This window comes from Tinamus guttatus, unplaced genomic scaffold, assembly GCF_059628265.1.
Source record: "Tinamus guttatus ecotype Peru unplaced genomic scaffold, ASM5962826v1 Tinamus_guttatus_pri_ptg000602l, whole genome shotgun sequence".
Lineage (NCBI taxonomy): Eukaryota > Metazoa > Chordata > Aves > Tinamiformes > Tinamidae > Tinamus > Tinamus guttatus.
The window spans coordinates 1,712,088-1,736,245 of record NW_028289136.1 but is presented as its reverse complement, the minus strand read 5'-3'; the positions used below and the strand labels follow the sequence as shown (position 1 = coordinate 1,736,245).

The window sequence follows — 24,158 nt, the reverse complement described above, 5'->3', positions numbered from 1 at the left end:
GTCCTAACCAAGATCAGGCTGCAATACAGTGCTGTACGCTGGAAAGTCACACCTCTTCCCAGATAAAATTGATAAAACGGAGAAAAAGTGGCAAGAATAAATACCAAAATTATTATCATGCAGGGTGGGGAACTCTGAGAGGGGTCAGTGATTAGGTAAAAGTCAGCAGGAATCCACAGGAAATCGGGAACCATGGAACTGCAATCCCCTCAGTCCCAATGTAAGGGTTTGACATAGGATTTTCTCTCCTACTCTCTAGGCACCGTGTTCATATATAGGTTATAGTTATATAGGCCGCACATATAGTTACATATGTAAGTGTAGAGTGCAATGGGAGTCAGAGTTTGGGTTTTGTCTTTTAGAAGAACTGCAGCCAGGCCTGGTTTTGCATTTAAACTCAGGGATGTTTTGACACAGGCAGAGCCGGGCTTAGGGAGGCTGATCTATACCAGTTATCTACGGTATAGTAAACACAGAACAGGAAACGAGGGAAGAACAGGCTAAATTATGAGCAATCCAGTCATCAGGGTGCAGCTGGCAGAAAACAAGCACCCATTCGCCTCTGCCCAGCCCTCTCCACCACAACTGTAATCCTGGCTCTAGATACATTGACACATGGCCCTCTCCACCAAGAGGACAAATTTGGGGCTGTGTCCTTCTCCCGAAGTCTGCATTGGAGGAGTGATTTTGAGATAAATATTTATCCCTCACGTAACTGTACCCTCCTGTATCTGCTGTATTATGTGTGTTCTTACTCTACTTGTTCCTCAGGGCGCTCAACAGGCATCAGCAACGTTTACGTACACCCTAACACCTGAGACCAAACTGCCTTTGGTGGTACTGGGCTGAAACGCCAAATCACTCATAGTGATTTGCTGCAAATGAAAGCAAAATTCAGCCCCTTGAACAGCTGCAAAGTATGGACAAGCTAAGAGAAACATTTGTGGCCTGAAGCTGACAGATTGGCAGCAATTGCAGCTTCCACGCACTGAGGAAGGCCTAAATTCAGGATAGGAGAAAAATAAAATGGTCATGTTTCTCTTAAATGCTTGCTACCACAGCCATGTGTGCATGGCGGCAAGGTAAGAGCAAGTGCAGGCATTGACACAAAAACAGGACTTTTCTCTTTAAGCTTCTTCTGCTAATCCCAGTGTCATCATTAACGGATAGATGACAGAAAACCTGCAGTTGGCAAACGTGGGACTGCCAGGCAGGAAAAGGGGCGCCCTGGCCCTCAACACCCTGCGCCGCGCGGCCTCCCCCGACACGTTGAAGGACACCAAGATGGCGGCGGGGGCGCTGGCCGAGGCCGCCACGAGGCGGGAGCGCGGGCCCCGCTGCCATGGCAACCTCGCACCGCCCCTCCCCGCCGTGCGCATGCGCATTGGGGCGGGCGCCGCCGCTCCTCCGCCGCGCACGGGGGCGCAGCGGCCGCCTGGCCGCCCCGCGGACTACAGCACCCAGCGTGCCCCGCGCGGCGCTTGCGCGGTGCCGTGGGCGGCGATGGCGGCGGCCCGGCGCGGCGCCGCGCTCCTCGTCAGGGCGGGCGAAGGCGGCGGCGGCGGCGGCGGCGGCGGCGGCGGCGGCTGCCGCCCCCGAGCGGCCTCGGGCCGGGCCCCGCCGCCCCCGGCCGCCCGCAGAGGTGAGAGCCGCGGCGCGCCCGCGGAGGAGGAGGGGGAGCGCGGGCGCCGTTACCGTCTGTTAGGGTGTGTGGGGGGAACCCTTTCTGCTTGAATGCTGTTGGGAAGGCGATGATTTACTCCGCAGTGAAGCTGTATTGAGGTTGTACTTAATTAAGTGTTGGTAGTGATCACTGTGCGCGCACTTAAGCACAAATCTGCGTCATTTCCCCCCTGAAACCCGATGTAAGCTCTGTTTCCAAGGCCGGCCTAGCTGCTCCCGGCCGCCGCCTTGGAGCGGGGATAGAAACCTCGCGTTGATGTGTCTAGCAGGCTGCAGTGTCAGGGCACTGCTGGCCTTGGAGAAAAAATCTAGGTGAGAACGATGTTTTAGTTAGGGGAGAGACTCAGCAGTAAGAAAGGTGTCCAAAAAGTGTGTATGCTGAAGCATTAGGGCTTACATAGCAAAGGTTTCGTCGGAAAGAAATCTGCAATATAGAAACCCTCTCTTCCCATCTCAAAGGTAAGATGAAGGGGAAAATATGCTTTAAATGTAGGGCAGGAGAAGCAAGGAAATGCTTTGTGGGAGGGGAAGGCTTTCCCATAATAAATACAGCCGGTTCCTAACTCGGGAGATGTCTTGTGTTAAGCACGTGTGTCATCTTGCTTTAATTCTCCGTTACCTTCCCGGTGAACCAGCAAATTCATTCTGAACCTCTGTATAATTTCTAAAAAGCTCAGCTGTATCTTTACATGTGGCCCTCTGGTGAGGGCTGTGGTGTTAAAGAAGAAAGTGTAAAGGGAATGTGCTTGTGGGAGCAAGAAATTGCCAGTGTGTTAAAGCTGCTGATGTTTTAAAAGTAGGAACACACTTTAAATGTGTGGAGGTTTTTTTTTTTCATATATTGTAAAACTATGTAGTCATATTCTTTTTATTTTTGGTGTGTCAGGGTATATGTGTGTTGTACAGCTCCATGTTTATACAGATTGACTTAGGGTTGATGTACAAATTCTCACTGGTACAAAATTTCTGTGGAAAAAGGATGGGTGATTTCTGATGTGTATGATAGCCTTTAAGCTGTCAAAAGAACCCAATGTTTTTTGTTGCAGCTTTCATGCAGTTTTTTTTTTTTTATGATGATGAAAGGCATTAGAGTCAGTCTTTTTAAATGGTGAACTGAGGAAGGCAGCTGACGGTTTTAACGTATTTGCTGTCACTTCCAGGTTTTGCTGCCACAGCTCTTAGAAGATCCTACGATGTGAGAAGAGTTGACATCACCCCCCTGGAGCAGAGGAAGGTCACGTTTGACACCCATGCCTTAGTGCAGGATCTGGAAGCCCATGGTAAGTGACATCATTTCATGTCTCTCATAGCCTCCTATTCCTCCCTCATTTTTCTCCACAAAGAGAAGTTCCATCTTGATGATTTTTTTCCTTCTGCAGCTGCATTTCCATGTTTTTGATTGTTCTAGTTGTCCTAGTTTAAGTCTTTTCCAGATTCTGAAGTTCTGGTGCTTTAGAAGGGAACAGTGGCATATTTCACTAATTTTCCTTGAAATCATCTTTCAACAAAAAGTTAATTGATCCCATTTTATAAAATAGAGCAATCGAAATACACCACATCCATTGGATTTCTAGAAATAAATCCTTAGGACTAAAGCCCTCAGCGCTAAATGGAAGTCAGTAATCTCTGACAGCTGGTTGTTTTATTATTCAGCATTTATCATCTTTAAACATAGCAAAATTGCACAAAGCTAAGGACAGAGTGTACATTTTATCATCAGAAAGTAAAAATCCCATAGTCTGAATTAATTTCACAAGCAGTAGATGTAGCAGTTTTAAAATCTGGAGTTTTGATGTGATGTATATCTGCAGAACAACTTCAATATATTTTTTGATTTTATTTTTGTATAGGAGTATGCTTTGTAGCAAAAGGTAAATTTAATCTCACTAGAACTTAAAATTTATCATAAAGTAAAATTTGCTGGACTATTTCTGTTACATGAGCAGTTAAACATTGTACCAAAGCTTTGTTCTGTCAGCAATGCTATAATTTTTTTTCAGTTTATTAAACATTAATTAAATCAGTGTTTTCAGATTTAGGCAGCATTGTCTGAAATTCCAATTCGAAGTCACAGTGACTGACTCTTCTCTGTCGTGTTTCAGTACTGTGTGTCGCAGCAGCTGAGTAAAGCAGTTGTGGGGCCCGGTTTGTTACGTAGCTCTTGCTGTTTGTCAGCCTTTCTAGTGTCATCTCAACTTGTCGCCTTCCAACTGTCTTCCAGGCTTTGGGAAAGGACAAGCGGAGACCATTGTGTCAGCACTAATAACTCTGTCAAACGTCAGCTTAGACACGGTCTACAAGGATATGGTGACCCAAGCTCAGCAGGTGACAACTCATACATGGTTATATAAAAATAATGATGCATTTTGTGTAGTTAAGACAGGGGAGCAACTTGCTGCTGTAAACACTTCACTGAGGTAGATTTTCCTGGGTTTTTAACTGCTGTTAAGCTATAAAAGGGTCGCAGTGTCTTACACGGAACAGCCTCTCCTGAAGTGCTTTCCCGGTGCAGTCACAGTGTGTAACTGTAGTGCAGAGATTGCTTATTTGCTACTGGGAAACTATGAGGTGAAACAAAAAACTTCACAGCCCTTCACAACAGTTGAGGGTAGAAAATGTGAAGGCATTCCTGAGAGATAACAACACTGTACATAAAACAGCAGGAAGTTGTCTGGTTTTGTTTTTTTTACAGTAGCAAAGATGTCAGTTTTGCTCATACATGAGCTGTATTTGTTGAGCTTTGTTATTTTCTAATTCATAAACTGTTAGTGCAGCTGCTGGCTGGGAACTGTCCAAGACAGGGTGGATGGAGCCTCCCTGCTTTAGGAGGAGGAGGTTTGGGCAGCCTGGCAATGTCACCTGCCCTCGGGGACAGCCAGGGAGGGAGCCCTGCCTTACTGGTTTGTATCGGCCTGGCCGTTGGCACTGCTCAGGTCAGCACCTGCCAAGCCAAGTCCCGACTTGTCCTTCGCTTTGGCGTCAAACGACTGTGAACGTGTTTGCAGGCAGTCAGCTGGGAAAGTGGCACAATCATTTTTTTGCTGATAATGACAGTATTTATCTTTAAAAATACCAAAATAAAGTTCTTACGCACAGTAATATGTAGTTAGGAAGGTTCTACAATCTGAAATTATGACCTCCTTGCAGTTAAACATTTATTGTTACTTTAAAACTGCTGAATCTTGATTACAGCAGGTTTTTATCTCACTGACATTTATTCGTGGTAAAAATTATCTAACATTCCTTTAAATATGTCTCAAAAATAAGGAATCCAAAAGCCTGTGTGTTTCTGTTGTTTGGGTTTTTTTAAACTAAAGTGAAAATACTTCTTTTAGGGGATCCTGTTGCACTTAAGTCAGTATCCCAAATGTAATTTGCATGGAATTTTGTTGGACAGAAATACTGCTTGTTGTTATGTCACCAGTGTTGAAGCTGCCTATTTTAAGATGGGATGAGAAAATCACATCCTAATGTAAATGTAGCTGAAGCTTTACCAGGAGTTATTAAAAGCTGCAACTTGATTATGTGAAACAAAGTAAAGTCAGACTTCAGGGGAAGCTGCATCAGGATGTGTTTTGGGTATTCATAGGAACTGAGAAATACTGTGTACTGAATGAGAGCTTCACGTCTCGCTGGCTTGGAGCTTTAAAGGCAGAATCCCACAGAACTGTCATTATTCATGTTAAACAGCAAGGTAACTTTCTTATTCTAGGCATAGGAATATTGCTTTCCTGAATCTTCCAGACAAATCCCAGCTGTAATCTGTGATTTGGCCACTCTCCTGTTTTGGGTTTTTTGTTTGTTTGTTTGTTTTTGTTTTTCTCCTTGTTTCGTGCTTTGTTGTAGCTTATTTCACAACCTCAGACCTGAAAAACCTCTGCTTTCCTTGGCTTTGCCAGAATGTATGGGACTTAATCATTCTGACCTGCTTGTTGTTTCAAAGGAAATAACTTTACAGCAGATAATGGCACATTTGGACTCTATTCGGAAAGATATGGTCATCCTGGAGAAAAGCGAATTTGCAAACTTGAGAGCAGAGAATGAGGTATTTGCAAGTGTTTTAAATTAAACAATTAAGTTGTAATGTATGTTGGGCTATACCTGCTGAATATTTTTTTTGAGGAATAAATTTCTTATGTAGAAGTAATCATGGATGCTTCTATCGGAGCTGAAAAATTTGTACATGATGACTTTTGTAATCACATAACATTTATTTCAATTGGCAAGACTTGTTTGTTCTTCAGGAAAGAAAAAAAAGGTTTGCATCTTAGAATAATCTTTTTTATTTAGGGGTGGTTCTAGTAGAGACTTATCATAAATCTTACAGCATAGGGAGAGTAATCAGCCATTTTTATGAAACAATTTAAATTAGTGATTTAAGTGTATTTTGGTTGTCTTGACAACTTTTTCGGTATTTGCTACCGAATTTCGGTATTTTGGTTTTTTTTGGTATACTTAGTCTCAATATAACAAATTTATTATTGTACATCATTGCAAAAAAAAAAAAAAAAAAAAAAACCCTTCATTTCCAATTAGGTTGTTTCCAATAAGCTATACTTGGCTATATAGATTGAACGCACAAGTTATGTAATGAGAACAAATTGCTCCACTAAGAGGAAACTCATGGGAGAGTAATTATAATGAATGCACTGGTAACCATGTAGTAGCAATACTTTATTTTCTGAATAATAAAATATTTTTCTTTTCTCCCTTACACATAGAAAATGAAAATTGAATTAGATCAAGTTAAACAACAGCTAATGGTAAGTAAACAGCAAGTATGTATATGCTCCCATTAGGGGAAGTAAGCAGTTATTTTCATAATCTTTATTTGTTTTAAAGAATGAAACAGGTAAAATCCGAGCTGACAGCAAGCTGGATATAAACCTGGAAAGAAGCAGAGTGACGGATATGGTAAGCTGGGCATTGAAGATGCCCTTCTCAGTTCTGTTTCTGTTCTCCAGTTGTTCAGTTCTACAGTTACTTGTCTTTCATTCACAGTTTACAGATCAAGAGAAGAAACTCATGGAAGCAACTACAGAGTTTCACAAGAAAGTGAGTATTAAACAGAGCCTGTTTCATAATGTGGAACTATTCTTATTTTATGTCATGTCAACTCAAAACTATCGGGAAAGCCAACAGGATTTCTGTGTGGTACCACTCACAGAACGTGTGTTTGTGGTCCAGGTCTATGGGATTTGTGCTAAACGTCCCCTGGGTGGAAGGGGTCAGGCAAGACCCCCCCAGTATTTCCTCACAGTTTTTACTGCTCAGCTCGTGAGTGTGTTAGTGCCCAAGCTGCTGTGTGTGGGGTGTGCACTGCCACGCTGCCCCTGCCAGTGGTGAAGACCTAACGTGGTGCAGGTTTGGCTGCCTGCAACCAAGGAACAGTGTGGGGGGCTGCGAGTCCTCAGAGCAGCACTGAAGTCCAAGAGGCAGTGGTGGACACGTCCCGTCTGTGCCCCTTCCTTCTCTGAATGTGGCTGGTGCATGATTAAATCAGCCTTTCACAGAAATTTAGACATTCATCTGTACATTAGAGAATGGTGCCTTTAGGTTGACTGGGGCATTAAAGAAAAATCTGCTGTATGTGAATTTTCTTCTGTTCTCCTTTCCTCTTTAATACCCAACTTAGATTATGTTGAGTGCTGTCTGGCCTCTTCTGAGGTCACTTAGCAGTTACATATTTTACTTCAGTGACAGGTTGGAAATACGGTTAAAAGGGTTTTTTTTTTTTTTTCTTTCTTCTTTCTCGTTTCTGATAGCAAGGCATTTTTGTTTGCTTTTGCAGAACTGAAGGGGCTAGATATCACAGTCAAATATATATTATCTTTTAATGTTTCAGGATTCAAGTACCAACAGTGTTATCTCAGAAATCAGTAATAAAATTGACACTGAAATAGCTTCCTTAAAGACACTTATGGAATCTAATAAGCTGGATACAATCCGTTATTTGGCAGGTATGTGATAAGCAAGAAGGTGCACTGTTTGGGAATTTTATTCAAGTATGTTTTTAAAGCCTGGGGACACACAGTTCTAGAAAATATCTTGTAAACTGGTTGCATTCTCTCGTGTCTCTTTGCATTTCTATGTGTTACGAACAAGGGGCTGATGCAAACGTAATCCAAGGAATCAGCCGTACAGCAGCAGATAACAGGGACTGGGGGGATATTCCCCCTGTAAAACAGAAGTGACACAGGACATGGAGGAAGCACATGAAAGCACTGCAGTTACATTAGGATTGTGCCCAGAATTGGGATCAGGAGGAACTGAGTTTTTCCAGAAGTTCTCCCTTTAAGTTATCCCAAAAGTTTCCTGACACCCAGAACTAGCCTGGGAGTGGGGCAGGGTATCTGTGTAAGCTGCGTTGTGGGTCGCTCTGCTCTCAGTTCCTGAAAGTCCTTGTGATTTCTGATTTCTGGAATATGGAAATAGGACAATCTCTTAATTTGCTATTACTGTATTTTCCTGCTGCACCAAGTCCTGGCTCCCATTCAGCCTTTCTAAGCAGCACATGTTCAGTGTGGCAGTATTTATACTTGTCCCTGCCAAGAAGAACAAAACCAAGTCTGACTTGAGATTGACTTCTCGGTATATACATAGCTAGAGAAATTTATCTTGCATTAGAGCTGAATAAAAAAGAAATAACGGATGATATTTGGGAGTGAGACAAGTCCAAAGACAAAGCCATTTAGCTTTATTTTAACATTAACTCAAATAACAGCTTAATGATTACTGTAAGACAACTGATCAGGTTTTAGAGGCTTAATGACTTAATTATTACCTCTTTTCTTTTAACAGCTTCAGTATTCACTTGCCTAGCAATAGCACTGGGATTCTACAGGTTCTGGAAATAGATGTAAATGGAACAACTGCATCAAACATAGATGGAGAAAAGGCCACCATGCAGCATCTGTTAGACTGTCACGTTTGAGCTGTAGGTAATCTTGGTACCCTTTGGGTTTGATGTTCTTGTTGTGCACTAAGGATGTTTTCTGAATAGGTAACACTAAAGATCAAAATAACTGGGGACACGGGGAAGGAGTGTAGGTAAATGCTTGGTGGTAGTTCTTTGTTCTTTATTCAGTCATTTATTTCGAAAGACTTTCTACTTAATTTAGAAAGTGTTTCCAAATAAGTTTCAGAATTAAGTTTGTTCTGTCTTTCAGAACGTTATTTATGCTCTCAGCTGTCTTCAGAATGGAAGTACTAAACGTGCGCATGAAAATATGGAAATAGTAATGTCAGGTTCCAAAGGATCAACTGTGATCCAAACTGAATATTGTAATCTTAAATAGAGGAGTATTCTAATCTTAAGTAAGCTAAAATCTGATGTTTCCTCAATCTATTGCTCTTTTCTGATAGGTTGAAACAGGGCCCCTTAATAATATTTATAAATGTGCTCCCAGCCTTTCCTGAGAAGCCTCTTTTTCTTGAAAAGTGGTTTACATAGATTTAAACTGTCATTTAAAACTAAGATGTCTCCATACATTTTTTTTTTAATACCTTTGACCCATACCTACAGAGGCCCACAGAGTACTGCCTCCCTTTCTTAGTTTCAAGCCTCGGGCAGATAAATGTTCCTAACGGTCCCCTATGGAAATAAAGGGGCCACAGCAGCTTCTGAGCTACCGTGTGGTGACGATCCCTCTGCCTCCTTCAAGACTCTGATGGCCCAGACAGAACGGAACGGGTGGTGTCTTCCAGCCCTGAAGCAGTCACGCTTTGCCTAGTATAAATGCCCAGCCTTAGCTGGAGTCTTGTGGTAAATTAAAATTCTCCCTGGATTAAACTTTACTTCAGGAATAGCCTCTTAATGGGCTATAGAGCATAAAATTTGGGATTATGACCATTTTCTTTTCTATTGTGGTTCTGTTTTCTTTACAGTTGGATTTGCTGGTACGCTGCAAATTATTGTATTTTGTGCTTGAGATTATGTATTTAAACATTTTCATTTAAGAAAATAAAATGATTTTGTTATATTTGCTGTCTGAAAGATTTGAATTCATATCAACATCTTGCAAAAATGAGATTTTTGCAATAGACACAGAGCTTTTCTGTTGAGGGTTGAGTCTGTTGTGGGCAGTCACTCAGTAATTGCCATGTAGCAAACTGCCCACCCTCATTCTACCATCAGGATTCAATTTAACCTGTATTAAAGTCTTATATCATTGACTTTATTATTGAAGTCAAAATCGTTTCAGTGTTATGCATGATGAAGGTTCCAGGAATTTCACAATAGCATACAGATGGGAGAAAAAATTTTATTATGTGTAAAATCATTAAAAGATTTTGGGGACATGGAGGTCAGGCTTGCTTCCAATTTGAACATGCCTTGAAACTTAGTGAAACCTTCAGCCCCGAGTTAGACGCAGAGATCCCAGCACGACCCCTCACATGGTGCATTGGGAAGCAGTTCCCTAGGAATGACTCAATGAAAAGCAAAGGACTTAGCACAAGTCTGCAGTCAAGCATATGCCCTTCTCTAGATCCTTAGTGTGGAGCCAAGATTCACTGTGTGTCTGATCTATTTTAAGAAGCAAGGTGCTGCTTTAAAAGATGAAATACAAAATAGCCTCACGGATGTGGATACTCTCCTCAGGCCTAGTGGGCTCTATGACATGTCTGCAGTTACTTCTTCAATTGCTATTTATAATTTCCAATGCTGCTGCCAAACAGCCACTGAGATAGGAAAAGAAGCTTTACAGTTTTTTAAAAATGCTTCTGTGATTTAAAAATATTTTTATCGCAGAGAACTAGGAAAATGGTTTACAAACTCACGTGCAGCCCGGCTTGGCTGTCTTGGCCACAGCTGCATCCCTGCACTGACATCCTTCTCTTAAGCCTGCCTGCCTGCCCTGTTTGCAAGGTTAGCCCCTCAGCATCGCTTCACAAACACCCCTCCAGGGCTAGAGGGTGGCTTCTTCTTTATTTTCTTTTTCTCTTTCTCTTTGCAAGCATCAGCTGTCACCTCAGTTTCCTGAAACAAAGGAAATCACAACCATTAAATGCTGATTACTTAAATAGGCTACCCAATAAGGTAAGATTTTGAGCAGACTTGTATGCACGTAAATAGCCAGAAAATACTGTGTTCAAAGCAAACGCACTAACAGCCAAGTCCCTACCTTATTCTAACAAAATCACCTACTGCACCTGCAGTTTGTCAGACAGAGCATTCAAAGACCTGTTTTGGACACACTCTTCTTCTCCTGTTGGCAATCTCCTTGCCTGTGACTGAGCCACAAGCCTGGTGTTTTCTGGGCTGTTTCTATACAACTCATTTTTGATTTTCTCTTCCTGTTTTTTGTAAGTGATGTTACAGCACAGAGAAAGGAGCTTGTATTTCTTGTAAGCTTGCAGACTCTGTGGGACAGCTGGCATGAAGCACTAGCACACACTTTTTTTTCCCCTTTGTTAGGCTGCTGTTCAGCTGCAAAGTGCAGCTGACAAAATCAAAGCTAGAAGTGTAGATCCAGTGTTTGGCTTGAGGGGACGTTTAGGGTCAAACACGATGCAGAGCAGAGCTTAGTCCCCTGTGCTCAGCATGGCAGTCACAGCAGGGTGACATTTTGAGGGTCCCTTGTTCAGCAGTTGATCACAGCAGCAGTTTTGAAAACAAATGTGCCTCGGCAGATGTTGTTGCCAGCTAGGGATACTGTGACAGTTAAGGAAATACCCAAATGTGCTTTTTCACACTGCTTCTGGTGGCAAACTAATTTCAGGCACTGTTTTACCCTAGAAATGAAGCACTGTTTGCCAAAGTGATCCCAGATGGCCGGATGAGCAGAACAGGTAATATTTTCAGGTGGGCTGTGGATACAGAACGTGACATTTCTGCTGGAGGAGGCCATCCCGCAAGGGAGGGCAGAAGGAGGAGTAAGAGAGTGGGGAAAGTGGATGAAAGGAGAGGGAAGGAGTTGTGCAAAGTGGTTATGTCCGAGCATGAGGCAGTGCTGCCCAGGTGCAAGAAAACTGCAGTAATGCCCTGCTTGCTCTGTGACTCGAAGGGCTCTCCCCCATTCAAAGCCTTCATCCTTAACAAAGGTGCTTGGTAATTTGTCTTACAAATATCTCAGTGTCTTTTAAACCCACTTGAATTTTAGCACATGGCCACTAGGGCATGTTGGAAGGATGAGAGCTGCAATGCCCCCACCTGAGAGACTCACTGTGGCCAAGAGGCCCCTCAGATCCCTGTTTAAGCACTCAAGAGAAAGACAAATCTGCAAGCTAGGGATGTTGGAACTGCTGCTGGTGGACATGGACAAGGAATTTGGTGGCTGCAAGTCCAGCACCCTGACCGGTTGGGTGATGGGCACCCTGCAGGCTTCCCTGCTTTGGGTTGCTGCTGTTGAGCACAGTCTGGTGTATGGCACATGCAGCCGCGTCATGTTCCCCTGGGACCAGGAGATGGCAGCAGAAGGACGAAAATGGATGGAAAGTGGATGGATGGAAATTGCTCTTTTTGCAAGGTGGGAAAGCCCAGCACAGGCCCCAGCCGCCTTGGCCTGCGGGCCCCTTTGCTCTCCCAGTTGTTTCAGCAGTTTAAATGGTAACAAAATCAGCTTCTTAAACACTCATTCCCTGCTCAGAACAGCCCCCAAGCTCCCTTCCCCAGGGCAGCGGGGTCACTCCAAGCACCTGGACCTCATTTGGAGCTGGCTAGCAAAGGTGGGAACATTGACCCTTTTAACCAGCAACCCTATTTCTGCTCCAAGGAATACAGGAATGTATCAATCATGTGAAGCTTAGGCTCCATTTTCCTCTTCCTGCTTGCCAACCCTTTTACTAAGCCTATAAAGTAGTTTTTGCTCGTTCTCTCCCTCCGCACCAACAACTCCTTCACGGCAGCCATCGCAGTGCCTGGCTGCGAGCGGGGAGTGAGCATGGTCTTGTCTCAGGAAAACTGGCATCCTGCTGGCTACGGCGCCCCTGGGCTGGGGTCCTGGGCCTCATCTCTGCATCTCATTTGGGCTTGATAATTCAGAGACGGCAGTAGGTGACACTGGCCATTACACGCAGCAATCCAGTAGAGTGTTGCAGCCTCCCCAGGGGCCCCTTTCACGGCACTCACCGGCGGGGGGGCAGGCGGGGCGCAGGGTTTCTCCAGGCTCTTCCTGAGGAGGCTGATCTCAGCACGGGAGTCGTCCAGCTGGCTCTCCAGCTTCTCCCGCCGGACGCGCTCGTATTCCAGCTGTGCCTCCAGCTCCTTCAGGGCCCTGCCGAAAGCAAAGCAGCCGGGCAGGGGCTCAGCCAGCCCTGCCCTGGTTACTCCATACAGCCTTGCAACCCATGCAATCTGTTCCATGCAAAGAGCAGCTTAGTCGCGGTGCGGTGCTCACAGCAACGGGCCCGCACACGGATGGGCAGGAAAGGCCACCTCCCACCTTCCCTCTTTACTGGGCTCACTACTTAACAGATCTCTCTATGAGAAGAGCCTAGGAGAGAGATGCTCCCTCCCACACAAGGTGCAAATCACAACAGAGAGGTGTTGAGTACCCTGGGGACGCCAACATGGGAATTCTGCTCGGCCCTTCTCCTGGGTGGAGGAGCTCCTTGCTTCTCTGCGAGCCAAAAAGTGCTGTATGCAGGGCCCTTCACTCAGCTACCGCATCCTCCTGGCCACAGACCGCTTGCAAGAGCCCCAGCATGAGCAGTTTTAACCCTGCGTGGCTTTCAGCAGTACTCGACCCAGACCAGGAGATGGAGACATCCTCCCACAAACAGGTCTTAGCACGGCCACAACCTGTGGCCTGCCCTAGGTGCACAAGCCAAAAGCTTAACATGAAACAGAGACATGGTCACACAACCGGGATTCTGGGAGAGCAGGGGCTCTCAACTTTCCTAAATCCTTTACCAATGGGCTTAGCCACAGCTGAGGAATGCAGAAATGACACTCTGCAGACACCACTTTCTGGAGGGAGGCTGCAGCATTAGATACACGGTTGCCCAAGCTCTCATCAGCACTATACTCACAGCGGCTACTATATCAGCCGAGGTTCCTGAACTGTTAACAGAGCCATAATTCAGATATATTCTTATTACAGTCAGCAAATGACCTCAAAAGCCGGTCTGGTGAAAGGAAAATACCTGAAACCGCAGAGCTCTCAGCAAGAGGTCCCCATTTCCCGGGCTAACCACGCAGAGCGCGAAGCTCCGCGGCTGCGCCAGCCCTCCTGGCACCGCAAGTGCTCTGTGCCCGGGAGGAAAATGAGCGCCGGGGGGCAGGCTGACCCACGCACCCTTGGGATTAACAGGACACAACTCCAAACGTGGCACTCACACGGTGGGATTTTTCCATGTGAGGCAGCCGAGTCATTGCACTGGGCAGCGGTTCCCACCTCTTAAAGCCTAAAAAACCCTGCACTAAAGCAGTAATATTCAAAATCCCCTGCAGTGACATTCCCAGGTGACAACTCCTGCTTTTCTTCTGGTAAGATGCTATTGTCATCAGGCAATGCAAAATGGACATCATTAGCTATAATTACCTATTACCTATAGCCAAATCTTTGAGAAGTAGCAGTGGAGACAGTGCTGTCTCTTGGAAGATACTTTATCATTTAAGACCTATCTGATGATAGACAGGAGAGCATTTCTCTTATATGGTCTGCCCATCCACTCCCCTGACCATCTAGCAGAATCCTTTGATTTAATGAAGAGCCCAAGAATTAGATAGACATTATGCAAAGTGCTCCCCTGCAAGGGCAGCCTTGCTCATTTTTTTGTGTGTTTGGTTTGTAGCATGGATATGATCTAATGCATTCTACAGCACAGAAATACATTGCTCTCAAGCAGGTCATTGAGTGATTTCTGCTTTATATGCATTTGCATCCAACGCTTCCAAGACTAGGGGCTTTTTTTTTCAGATTTCCTGCACTGTGCACACGTATTAGGCATAAGGCATGAACACAGCCAGGATGTATCCGATCTCCTGCACATATGCAGCAGGAAAACCTGAGGGAAGAGCAAATAATCCCACACAAGCACAGGTAGATGGGACTCATCAAACATACATCAGTGTCATGGTGGGGGTGGAAGTCTAGAACTGGCCAGACAAATGACTCAAGTCCTTTTCTTTTTGGCCAGGCTAAAGTGGCTGAGTGGAAAAAAGAGAATGGCCAAAGCGGTTTGAGCATGAGGTAGCCTTAACTAAGGCTTTCAAATTGGCCTTACAGAGTTAAATACCACTGGGACAAGTTAGCCTTACTTGTGCATTTCCCTTTCTTCTTTTTTCGTCCTCCTTTCCTCCTCAGTTATTCCTCCCAGCTGTCTGTAGTTGCTGTAGGCAATTTCTAGAAGCTGCTGAAGTTCCTGAATCTTGCGATAGGCCCTTACTGCAAGACAGAGTTCTCCAGGCAGGTAACGTGCCACGGAGTGACGACGCCCAGGCTGGAATCTAGTGTCTGGAAAAGAGTCTCACAAACAGAAAGCAGCAATTGCTCTGCTCAGCACACCCAGAGCTACCCACTGCAGAGAGCTCTCAAAAACAACACACAATCTACTGCTGCTTCATCCACACAGATTTAACTGGTGTCAAGCTCTGATCATCCTATGCTAATTTTCCAAACCATGTTTGAATGCCCAGTGGGCCAGAGATCCTGTCAACTAAGTAAGTTAGTTCAAACTAACTTCTTCTATAAAGAAGTCTTCAGCAGTTGGCAGAAAGTGAAACCAGGAATATAGTGTTTGAGACTATGTTTTCCAAATAAAAAACAATGACAAAAAAATGCTTACTGCGTGCATTCCTTTTGTCCACCTTATCCAGGGTTATATCTTCCTTGCTATCTGTGCTCCCTTCCACACCATGCCTCTCAAAAAACTTGATGTTGTTTGCATCTAGCTCTTCCTCATCGGAGTTACTGTCTCCAGTTCTTTGTGTCAAAAGTTCCACAGCTGCCAGCTGGGCAAATCTGCACAGAGAACAGTTAATCTACACAGAAATATTCCTATCACGTGCAAAAAGGTATCCATGCTCCAGGCACTGGGTAGAAACTCTCTGAAACTCTTCGTGTTTCCATTTATCTCAAACAGATGATGTTTCAGGATTTAAGGAAGCATTAGAGCACAAACAATGAGCAGCTGAACTGCTTTTTATAGTATTTTGATGGCAATTTCAGCCACAGCAAAATCTTATGGCAATGACTTCCACAACAAAGATATAATAATAATTTGTTTTCATGTTTTGTGTCTGACCTTACTCAAAATAAAAAATCTATTAAGTTGAAATTACAACTTTTTACAGCTACAGTATAGCTTTGTTCACTGAAATTTCCAGGCCCGATCTATTCTTACTCCATCATTGACAATGAGGAGTAATTTCAATGACACTGGTACATAAATACTAAGCAAATAAATGAAAATAAATGACAGAGTCACAGGATATGCACTGCTACCTCTTGGCTACATCTTTTGGAGTCTCTCCAGCTTCATTTGTAATGTCACAGTCAGCTCCCATCTCAATCAACCACTGTAAGCAGTGGATATGTCCTTGTCCAGCGGCTGTTAGAAGGAACGTGCACAAGTCACATGTCAATAGTTGATGTGTTTCTAACCCAAGATGTTCTCCTCTTGGCATGGTTTGACACCCCAGGGTCTGTGTTCACTAACACCCTACAGGGGAAATACTATTTCAAGAGGAGCCCCGTGATCAAGTCTCACGCAGTTCTTAGGAAGATCATGTCACTTTGTGCCTCCTTTGTGCCTCCTTGTAGTTCCAGAAAATTAACAGCAGTTCCTCCCAGTCAGCAGCTGAACTAAACCTGCCCAGTCTCATGCTCCGAGCATGGGACACACACACATACCTGCTCCCTCACACTCTCTTGCAGTCGGGCCTGCATGTTGCTTATTTGCAGCGCTCCACACTTGCTCCATGGCCTCTCCCAGCCCTGGGCTCCCATGTGCCAGGCATGGCTGTTTGTGAGATCCATGACATGCACTGATGGCAACGGGAGAAAAGCCGGAGCTTTGGGCTGCCACGTTGCTTCTGGGGCTATACCCGGAGGCAACACCTCTCACTTTACAGTCTGACACAACAGCTTGCCCTCAACGGGTGATCTGGCCGGGCTACTGTCCCCACACCATGGTCCCAGGAATGATATTTCACGTATAGGAGGATGATAATTGGCCTTCAGACTGAAACCTGAAAGCTTTCTTTCTCACAGAAAATTAAATCTAACTCTGATAGCACCTCCTTTGGATGTGAGTTGTATTTTAGTGAAACACGGAAACGCAACAATCATGGGTCACAATTTTTCCCCATAACATTCATATTCCCCCTAATATGTTTTGAAAAATTCTACTACTTATACCTAGTCAAAAAGAAGTGTGGAGAGGCTGAGAGCTGAGAAAAAAAAAATCTTAAATACATATTACAATAATATGGGCCTCTTTTTTCCTCCTCCATTTCTTTTTTCAGACATTACAAAAGAAACCCCAAGACACAGCATTTTTTTTTTTTTTTTTTTGTAATGCTAGCACTACCCTGCAAATAAATGTGCTAGGTACCAGGGGCTTCCCTTCCTTCACAGCATGCTATGAAGACTAACGACTTCGCTGTGGTTTTTAGAAAACACCTCCACAGAACAAAGACATTCAATAAATAAAGACCCAGGCCACAATACAGACCATCATACCTAGATAGCCAACATTTCTAAAAGTCGCATTTCACCTGATTAAAAAAAAATACAATTTCAGAGTAGATGTTTTAATATAAATTCTGCCTCCTTGACTTCAATTTGGTTAGTTTGTTTTTAAAGTAAGAGAGACCTACGCACACACAGACCACAAAATATGTGTCGCCCTTTGAAGCCCTCAGGAAATGAGATGCTGTTTTTCATGAAATGTATCTGATAAGCAGGCAGCAGAAAAAGCAAGCAAGCAATATCATAAACCAGCAGTAGCAAGGTAGCAAGCAGATAGCAAGCAGATCACAATTACTCACCTTTGTGCATGAGAGTAGCTCCCGTATCATCCCGCTCATTAATATTGATTATTCCACTTTTCACTAACTTTCTAAGTGATATCAGGTCCCCTTTGAAAGCAGCACCGTGGGCTGGGAAAGCTAAAACTGAAAATGAAAAGCGTGTTTCCAAGCAGATGTCCACAGTTTTAACAAGCAGCATATTCATGCTGTTCACATTCATCATGCACAGCCTGTCTCTCTCCCCTTAACTTCTGCAGGGAAATTTCAGAGCTGCAGTTAGCAAGGCGAATGCACCCTTAACCAGTTAAAATGCAGCTGCAAAACTAGCATTGCTCATCACAGGCTGGACTAAACATGTCTTGGTTATGGTTACAAGTATCTTATACAACTAAGGGACTAACTTAATAAACCTGGAATAACAGAGACACCTTTTTTTGAAGGTGGCTGTTCTATTACTGTTGGCAGCTAGAGTCACCTGCCTGTTTGGAATTATAAATTCTCACCAAACATTTAAATTATTTTGTTCCTTGCTTAAAACACTAGCCATACAGGCTTAGCAAATAATTCCAATTTTGGAGGGGTTTTTCCAGAGTAAGTTGTTGCTCAATGCAAGTAAAGGATTCTGAACAGGCAACTGTGCACGCTCATGAATTAGACAATTCTGCAGGTTCCCTAGCGAAGTCTAAGAAAGAGAACATGGATAACTTGGGATTCAGAGAGTAAAATAGAGCGACAACTTTTATTTCAGTTAGGAGTAAATCCAGAATATTTAAAAAATCACACTGGGTATCCCAGTCTCTGCCTATGACTAAGTGTATAAGTATTGAAAGCAAAAGCTGTTGGTTACATTACTTATTTAAAGGTAATACTCCTGCTCAAACATGTTTCCAGCATTAAATATTTCTGTAGCATTCATTACATTGCAATCCATACTCACCTTCCTGTGTCTCTGGATGCTCCCCTTGTTTTTCCACACCATCAATATATTGCAAAATGTTGTCTTTATAGAACCGTTCGGCCAAGTCCCTTGGGGTCTCTCCGTGGTCATTCCTGGCTTTCAGAGTGCACTTGACATTGCTCATTTTACTGGCCAAGAACTTAAAGCAGAGCAGGTGCCCTTCCATGGCTGCCAGATGAGCTACAGCACAAGGCAAAACACAGTATGTCACAACAGAGCCCTGCTCAGCACCAGGAAAACCCTGCTGTCCGATCAGATCTAGCTCCTCTGCCAGCACTTTATTTTGGAATATGCTGTAATCTCTAGCCCAAGTCTCAAAACTCAGGTAGAAGTTGCCCCCAAAATGCTTATTAATTACGTATTGTCACTGCAGAAATGCCCTGTGTAATTTGTACCCTGACAAGCAGCACTAAGACCTGACACTTAAGTTAAATTTTGGCACATACAAACTCTCTGCTGCAAACCATCCATACCTCCCCTGACTGACTGCTCTTAAAGGTGATAGTGGCTTATGGCAAGATAATGATACTTAGGTAGAGATGATTGCTAAAATTTAAAGCAGCAAAATTTGAGCTGTGCTGAGTTTGAGGTAGCTGTTCCATTGGTTTTAAATCTCTTTGGTGAGTTACAGTTACTCTGGGAAAAGTGAAGTAGTGTCTTCTCAAGGTTAAGTACTATTATGGTCAATTAGTATTTAAATAGTTTTGCACCAGCAAACATTCATAAATCTTTTCCAGATACCCACCAATCTCAAGGACAAAAAATAACCTTTTGTGATTAAACTTTTTTAACCAGATATCTGCCTTGTGCAGAACAGCAATCAGAAAATCTCAGATTTTGTTGTAGAGATGGTAAAGGAAAAATATATTTGAGAGTTGTATTCAGTCCATTTCTTCTGGATAGTTTCAATAGAATGCTGAGGAAGTCCATAAAGCAACTTTACACGGGTGAATTTCAATCTGTGTGTCTCTTAGTAGCTAGTGCCCAACATGATTCTGTGATTCTGTGGTTCTATTTTTTGCACTAGATAAAATGACTGAGCACATGGTTGTAAAAGGAGTACAAATTACACAGAAATGTTGGTATTTCAGAAATCAAGATGCAATTCCACATAAATGAGAACAAAGGTTTCAACAAAGCAGTTAAGAAGCTGCCAGATACAAAAACCTGGCCATGAACAAGGCAGAATTTGATCACACATATCCATGATACTCTGGCAGAAACCCAAAAGGGTGAAATTGTCCCTTGCCCTGGCCATGCTTCCCCTCCCAGGACCTCTATAACACAACTGCCATGCAGAGGCTGCAAAACACGTGTGTGACCTGGGAGGTTTCCGTTGTGATCCACATCATCTACGCACGCTCCCCATCGAACAAGCAGCTGCAAACAGCCCAAGCGACCGTGAAAGGCAGCGTAATGAACAGGTTTCCAGTCGTTCCTGTCTGAAACATTTGCATTCTAGAAGGAAAGCAGCAGGTCAGTTCATGCATTTATGAAACCTGGAAACAAGACAATCTTCATAAATAGGAATCAGTTGTTTGTTGTGTTCAATTTTTTAAGTCAAACCCAAGGACTTTTTTCAAAGTTCATGCCATGTGCACAGACCCCATCCCAACAGAGTTATTTTTCATAGGTTCTTCATTCTATCCAAATAACACACGTATAAAAGGTACATTTTTAGACATATTTCCATCATCATATCCATCATTATTCCTTAAGCATACACCTAGGTTTGTTTGGGATTTTTTCTTTAATTTTTTGTCTATTCTACTACAGAAGACTAGTACAAACTTAAAAAAACACAATAACCACAGTGTCCAACCTTCATTTAGTGGCATCCCTGTGGAATATTGTTTTCTCACATTACTGATTCTCCCTAGACTTTTGGAACATTTTCATATTATATTTTGCAATTAAAAAAAAAATGAGAAGTTACAGTAAAGCAAATTCCGTCTTCCCCTCCACACACCCCTTTGCAGTAGAGAGCTGCAAATGAAAGCCCCTCACCACTCCACTCCGTAGGATGGTCTGTAACGTGTAGGACTGCCCGTGGGCTGCAGCTAAGTGTGACGGGGTGCAGCCACGATCATCCTGAGCCTCCAGGTTGGCTCCATTTAACAACAAAGCCTAAAAGAAATGAAAAGCAAAAGTTTAGTTCACAAGTTAGCTTTGTTTGCGAGTGAACATTGATACTTACTTGCATGCAGGCATCCTGGCCTCGGATAGCTGCAAGATGAGCTGCTGTCCAGCCTCTGACAGTTACTTGAGTTGTATCAGCTCTGTGCCAGAGCAACCAGTGAAGACACTGCTCAAGCAAAACAAAAAGTCTTTGAAATGATTCATATCATGAGTCTAGGGCACAATCCCAACTACAAATTATCAGCAGATGCTACACTCCAAAGCATATCAGAATACCTTGTTATTTAATAAGACACTCAAAGTGTGAATTACACAGAATCACAGAATGGCTGAGGTTGGAAAGGCCCTCTAGAGATCATCCAGTCCAACCCCCCGGCCAGATATTTGTGCATTAGGAAGTTAAGCATAAATTATACAATTTCAAGGCTTGACCCAGAAGAAAGGCATAAAGGACCTAGTAACCTAGACCCCAAGCATTGATTTTGTAATATGTCTTATGAATTTTTCTTTTCCAGGTGCCTGTGAGGGCATTTGTACGGTGTGAGTTAAAAATACTGGCGTAAATGATGCAAACATGCTCTCTTGGACTCCAGTTAAAAATACAACCGACCACATTTAAAACTTTGTTTCATTTATTAGGCTCCTTGTGTGCATGGAATCCTCATCTCATCCTTCTGCAGCCTAGCCTTGCTCTATTCACCTTTTGCCAGCAGGCCTTTTGCTTTTCACGGAATCACAAACTGATTGTGGTTGGAAGGGACCTCTAGATATCATCTAGTCCAACCCCCCTGCTCCAGCAGGGACACCCAGAGCACATGGCACAGGGTGGCATCCAGGCGGGTTTGGAAGATCTCCAGAGAAGGAGACTCCACAGCCTCTCTGGGCAGCCTGTTCCAGGGCTCTGTCACCCTCACAGCAAAGAAGTTCTTCCTCACATGGAGGTGGAACTTCCTGTGTTTCAACTTGCACCCATTATCCCTTGTCCTGTCACTGGCCACCACCTAGCAGAGTTTGGCCCCATCCTCCCTACATTCTCCTCTCAAGTACTTGAACATGTTGATCAAATCTCCTCTCAGTCTTCTCTTTTCCAGGCTACACAGGCCCAGCCCGCTCAGTCTTTCCTCATAAGATAGATGCTCCAGTCCCCTAATCATCTTTGTTGCTCTACACTGGACCCTCTTTAGAAGCTCCATGGCCCTCTTGTCCTGGGGAGCCCAGAACTGCACCCAATACTCCAGGTGCGGCCTCACCAGAGCTGAGCAGAGGGGCAGGATCCCCTCCCTCGACCTGCTGGCAACGCTCCTCCTGATGCAGCCAGGATCCCATTGGCCTTCTTGGCCATGAGGGCACATTGCTGCCTCATGGTTAACCTGTTGTCAACCAGGACTCCCAAATCCCTCTCTGTGGAGCTGCTTTCCAGGAGGTCAACCTCTAATCTTCACTCTTCATGAAAAGTTTCATGAACTAACCAGAAAAAGCAGAGGACTAGTTATATAGTTTGTTACATATTATTATTATTAACAATAATTATTATGGTGGTGGTGGTGGTGGTTTATGCCAGTCTCTAGGCCTGATTCTGCCTCCTTCCAACATTAGGAGCTTAGTGGAGGACAAACAGATGACAAACTAACTCAGCCAAGTCTAATACACTGATTGCAAAGTATGAGAATCAAATGAAAATTCACAGAATTTATAAAGGTAGAAAAGGGCTATCTAATTTTAGGGTTGACAATCAAAAAACTGTACTTCTACCCATGTGTACATATTTACTAGGAAAAACAGACGGGGTTATTTATTTATCTTGATCAGAGCTTGCAGTTGTGTGCATTGTTGTTCCCACTAAAAGAAGGAAAACATTAACTTACAAATCCCTGCTGTGTCTGAGTGCTAACAAATATTTTACCTCCAGACTTCCCGAGTGCGCAGCCCAGTGCAAAGGGGTGAATTTGTGGGGTAAATCCGCCTTGTTAATACCAGCTCCACTCTTTATCATCGACGCGAGCTGCTCTACGTCACCGGCTTTCACCGCCTCGTGTACACTAGCATAATTTTGCTTCTTCTTCACAGCTAGTGAGGAATAAGAAAAGTCATTAACCACCATATCAACGTTTAGGGGATTTGATATGTGACGAATCAAAGAAACATCACGGTTTCAGCTTCAAAAGAAATAATCAAAAGGTGTTCAGTGTAGCCCATGACAGTTTCAAGGGGACTTAGGTTAGCCGGAATCCTTGGTCACTCCCACAAACTGTGGCACTGCTCCAGCACCCACCACTTCACTACTGTCCTCATATGCAGCTCCTGCTGGAGCCTCTAAAACGTCCATCGATTCAGAGGCACCGACTCACTCTAAATGCAAAAGCTGCATGGTCCAAAAACCAGGCCACCACGCATCCAACCCCCTTGTGTCTTGGCACTTTGCCAAAGGCCATAGGTGGCAATAACTAGTGTACGTCTAACGGCTGAGGTGGCCGAGCATTGTTTGAAAGACTCTTTTTTTTTTTTTCTTAAGGAAGGAAAAAATAAATTTGGTAAGTTTCTGATCAAGAGTTGTTAAAGACATTAAGAGCAACGTGGAGAACAGGAAAGAAGGGAATTTAACCGTTCATATAATTTCTATAACATGCAAAAAAAAAAAATCACAGGCAGCCTATCTGGGCAGTACTTCAAGGGGATAATGTTTGTGTGACAACCCCCTCTACCCCCCAAGAAAAAACGGGGAAAAACGCTGCACTTTGGGCAAGCTGCTGGGCAGCGAGGTAAGAAAATGAACGTTGTGCGCGGCGCAGATGCGGCACCAACGGCCGCTAACGGCCACTAACGGCCGCCAACGGCCGCCAACGGCCGCCGCGCGGCTCGCGGGCTGCCGCGCGCTCAGGGACAGCCGGCCCGGCACGAGGCGCTCGGGCCGCCGCCGGAGGAGCCGCGCGGGCCATGGCGGCCGCTCCGCGCAGCGGCGAGGCGGGAGGCGCCGCCGCCGAGGCCGCTCCCGCGCGCTCCGCCACGGCGGCGCCCGCGGAGAAGGGAGCGGGAAGGCGAGCGCGTCTCACCGGCCGCAGCGGCAGGCGGCGCGGCCGTCGGCATGGCGGCCCCGCGGCTCTCCGGCTCTGCCGCGGCGTTGCCAGGGGCGCGGAGCCGCCGGGAAATGGCGGCGGCAACGCGCGGGCCGAGGCGGGTTGCGCCTCTGCGCTGGACGGGACCTTCCTCCGCCGGCGGCGGCGCCGGCCGCGGCCCGGCCCCCTTGGCCCGAACAGCCGCCACGGCGCAAGGCCGGGGAACTCCGCAGCCGCTCCGGTTTCTCTCTCCCTAGAGACCTGACTGATCCCTATGCATATGTAACAAAAAAAAACAAAACAAACAGCTTGGAGTTAAGTCCCTATGGAGCTCTTAAAACTCGGTTGGATGTGAAGACTTGTGCTTAGAGAAAAGAGGCATGTTTCCAACAACAGCTTTAATCCA

The 24,158-nt window shown here is 44.6% G+C and overlaps 2 protein-coding genes across 2 annotated transcripts; one reads left to right on the top strand and one right to left on the bottom strand.

Annotated features, from left to right (window-relative positions):
- The first annotated feature begins 2,854 nt into the window (after positions 1 to 2,854).
- CCDC90B (coiled-coil domain containing 90B) lies at positions 2,855 to 8,597 on the top strand. Its single transcript, XM_088535038.1, has 8 exons — positions 2,855 to 2,963; positions 3,905 to 4,008; positions 5,627 to 5,728; positions 6,405 to 6,446; positions 6,526 to 6,597; positions 6,685 to 6,738; positions 7,529 to 7,643; positions 8,485 to 8,597. The coding sequence occupies exons 2-8, from the start codon at positions 3,988 to 3,990 to the stop codon at positions 8,538 to 8,540; spliced, it is 462 nt and encodes a 153-aa protein (XP_088391164.1). The 5' UTR covers positions 2,855 to 2,963; positions 3,905 to 3,987; the 3' UTR covers positions 8,541 to 8,597.
- Positions 8,598 to 10,524: 1,927 nt separating this feature from the next.
- On the bottom strand, positions 10,525 to 23,783 carry ANKRD42 (ankyrin repeat domain 42). The gene is made up of 12 exons (XM_088534918.1): positions 23,741 to 23,783; positions 22,603 to 22,766; positions 20,758 to 20,865; positions 20,568 to 20,687; positions 19,883 to 20,018; positions 18,540 to 18,740; positions 17,621 to 17,746; positions 16,074 to 16,179; positions 15,415 to 15,590; positions 14,888 to 15,014; positions 12,755 to 12,899; positions 10,525 to 10,663 (listed from the first exon to the last, which is right to left on the bottom strand). The coding sequence occupies exons 1-12, from the start codon at positions 23,781 to 23,783 to the stop codon at positions 10,562 to 10,564; spliced, it is 1,554 nt and encodes a 517-aa protein (XP_088391044.1). The 3' UTR covers positions 10,525 to 10,561.
- Positions 23,784 to 24,158: the final 375 nt, after the last annotated feature.

Excerpts from the sequence above, each read along its gene's own strand:
- CCDC90B (XM_088535038.1), top strand. The coding sequence starts at position 3,988 with ATGGTGACCCAAGCTCAGCAG. Across the intron at positions 5,729-6,404 it reads ACTTGAGAGCAGAGAATGAG|AAAATGAAAATTGAATTAGA; the intron begins GTATTTGCAAGT and ends CCTTACACATAG. Across the intron at positions 6,598-6,684 it reads GAAGCAGAGTGACGGATATG|TTTACAGATCAAGAGAAGAA; the intron begins GTAAGCTGGGCA and ends TTTCATTCACAG.
- ANKRD42 (XM_088534918.1), bottom strand. The coding sequence starts at position 23,783 with ATGCCGACGGCCGCGCCGCCTGCCGCTGCGGCCGGTGAGACGC. Across the intron at positions 20,019-20,567 it reads CCATCCTACGGAGTGGAGTG|AATGCAAATGTTTCAGACAG; the intron begins GTGAGGGGCTTT and ends CTTTCCTTCTAG. Across the intron at positions 16,180-17,620 it reads AGCTACTCTCATGCACAAAG|CCGCTGGACAAGGACATATC; the intron begins GTGAGTAATTGT and ends TCCTTCTAACAG.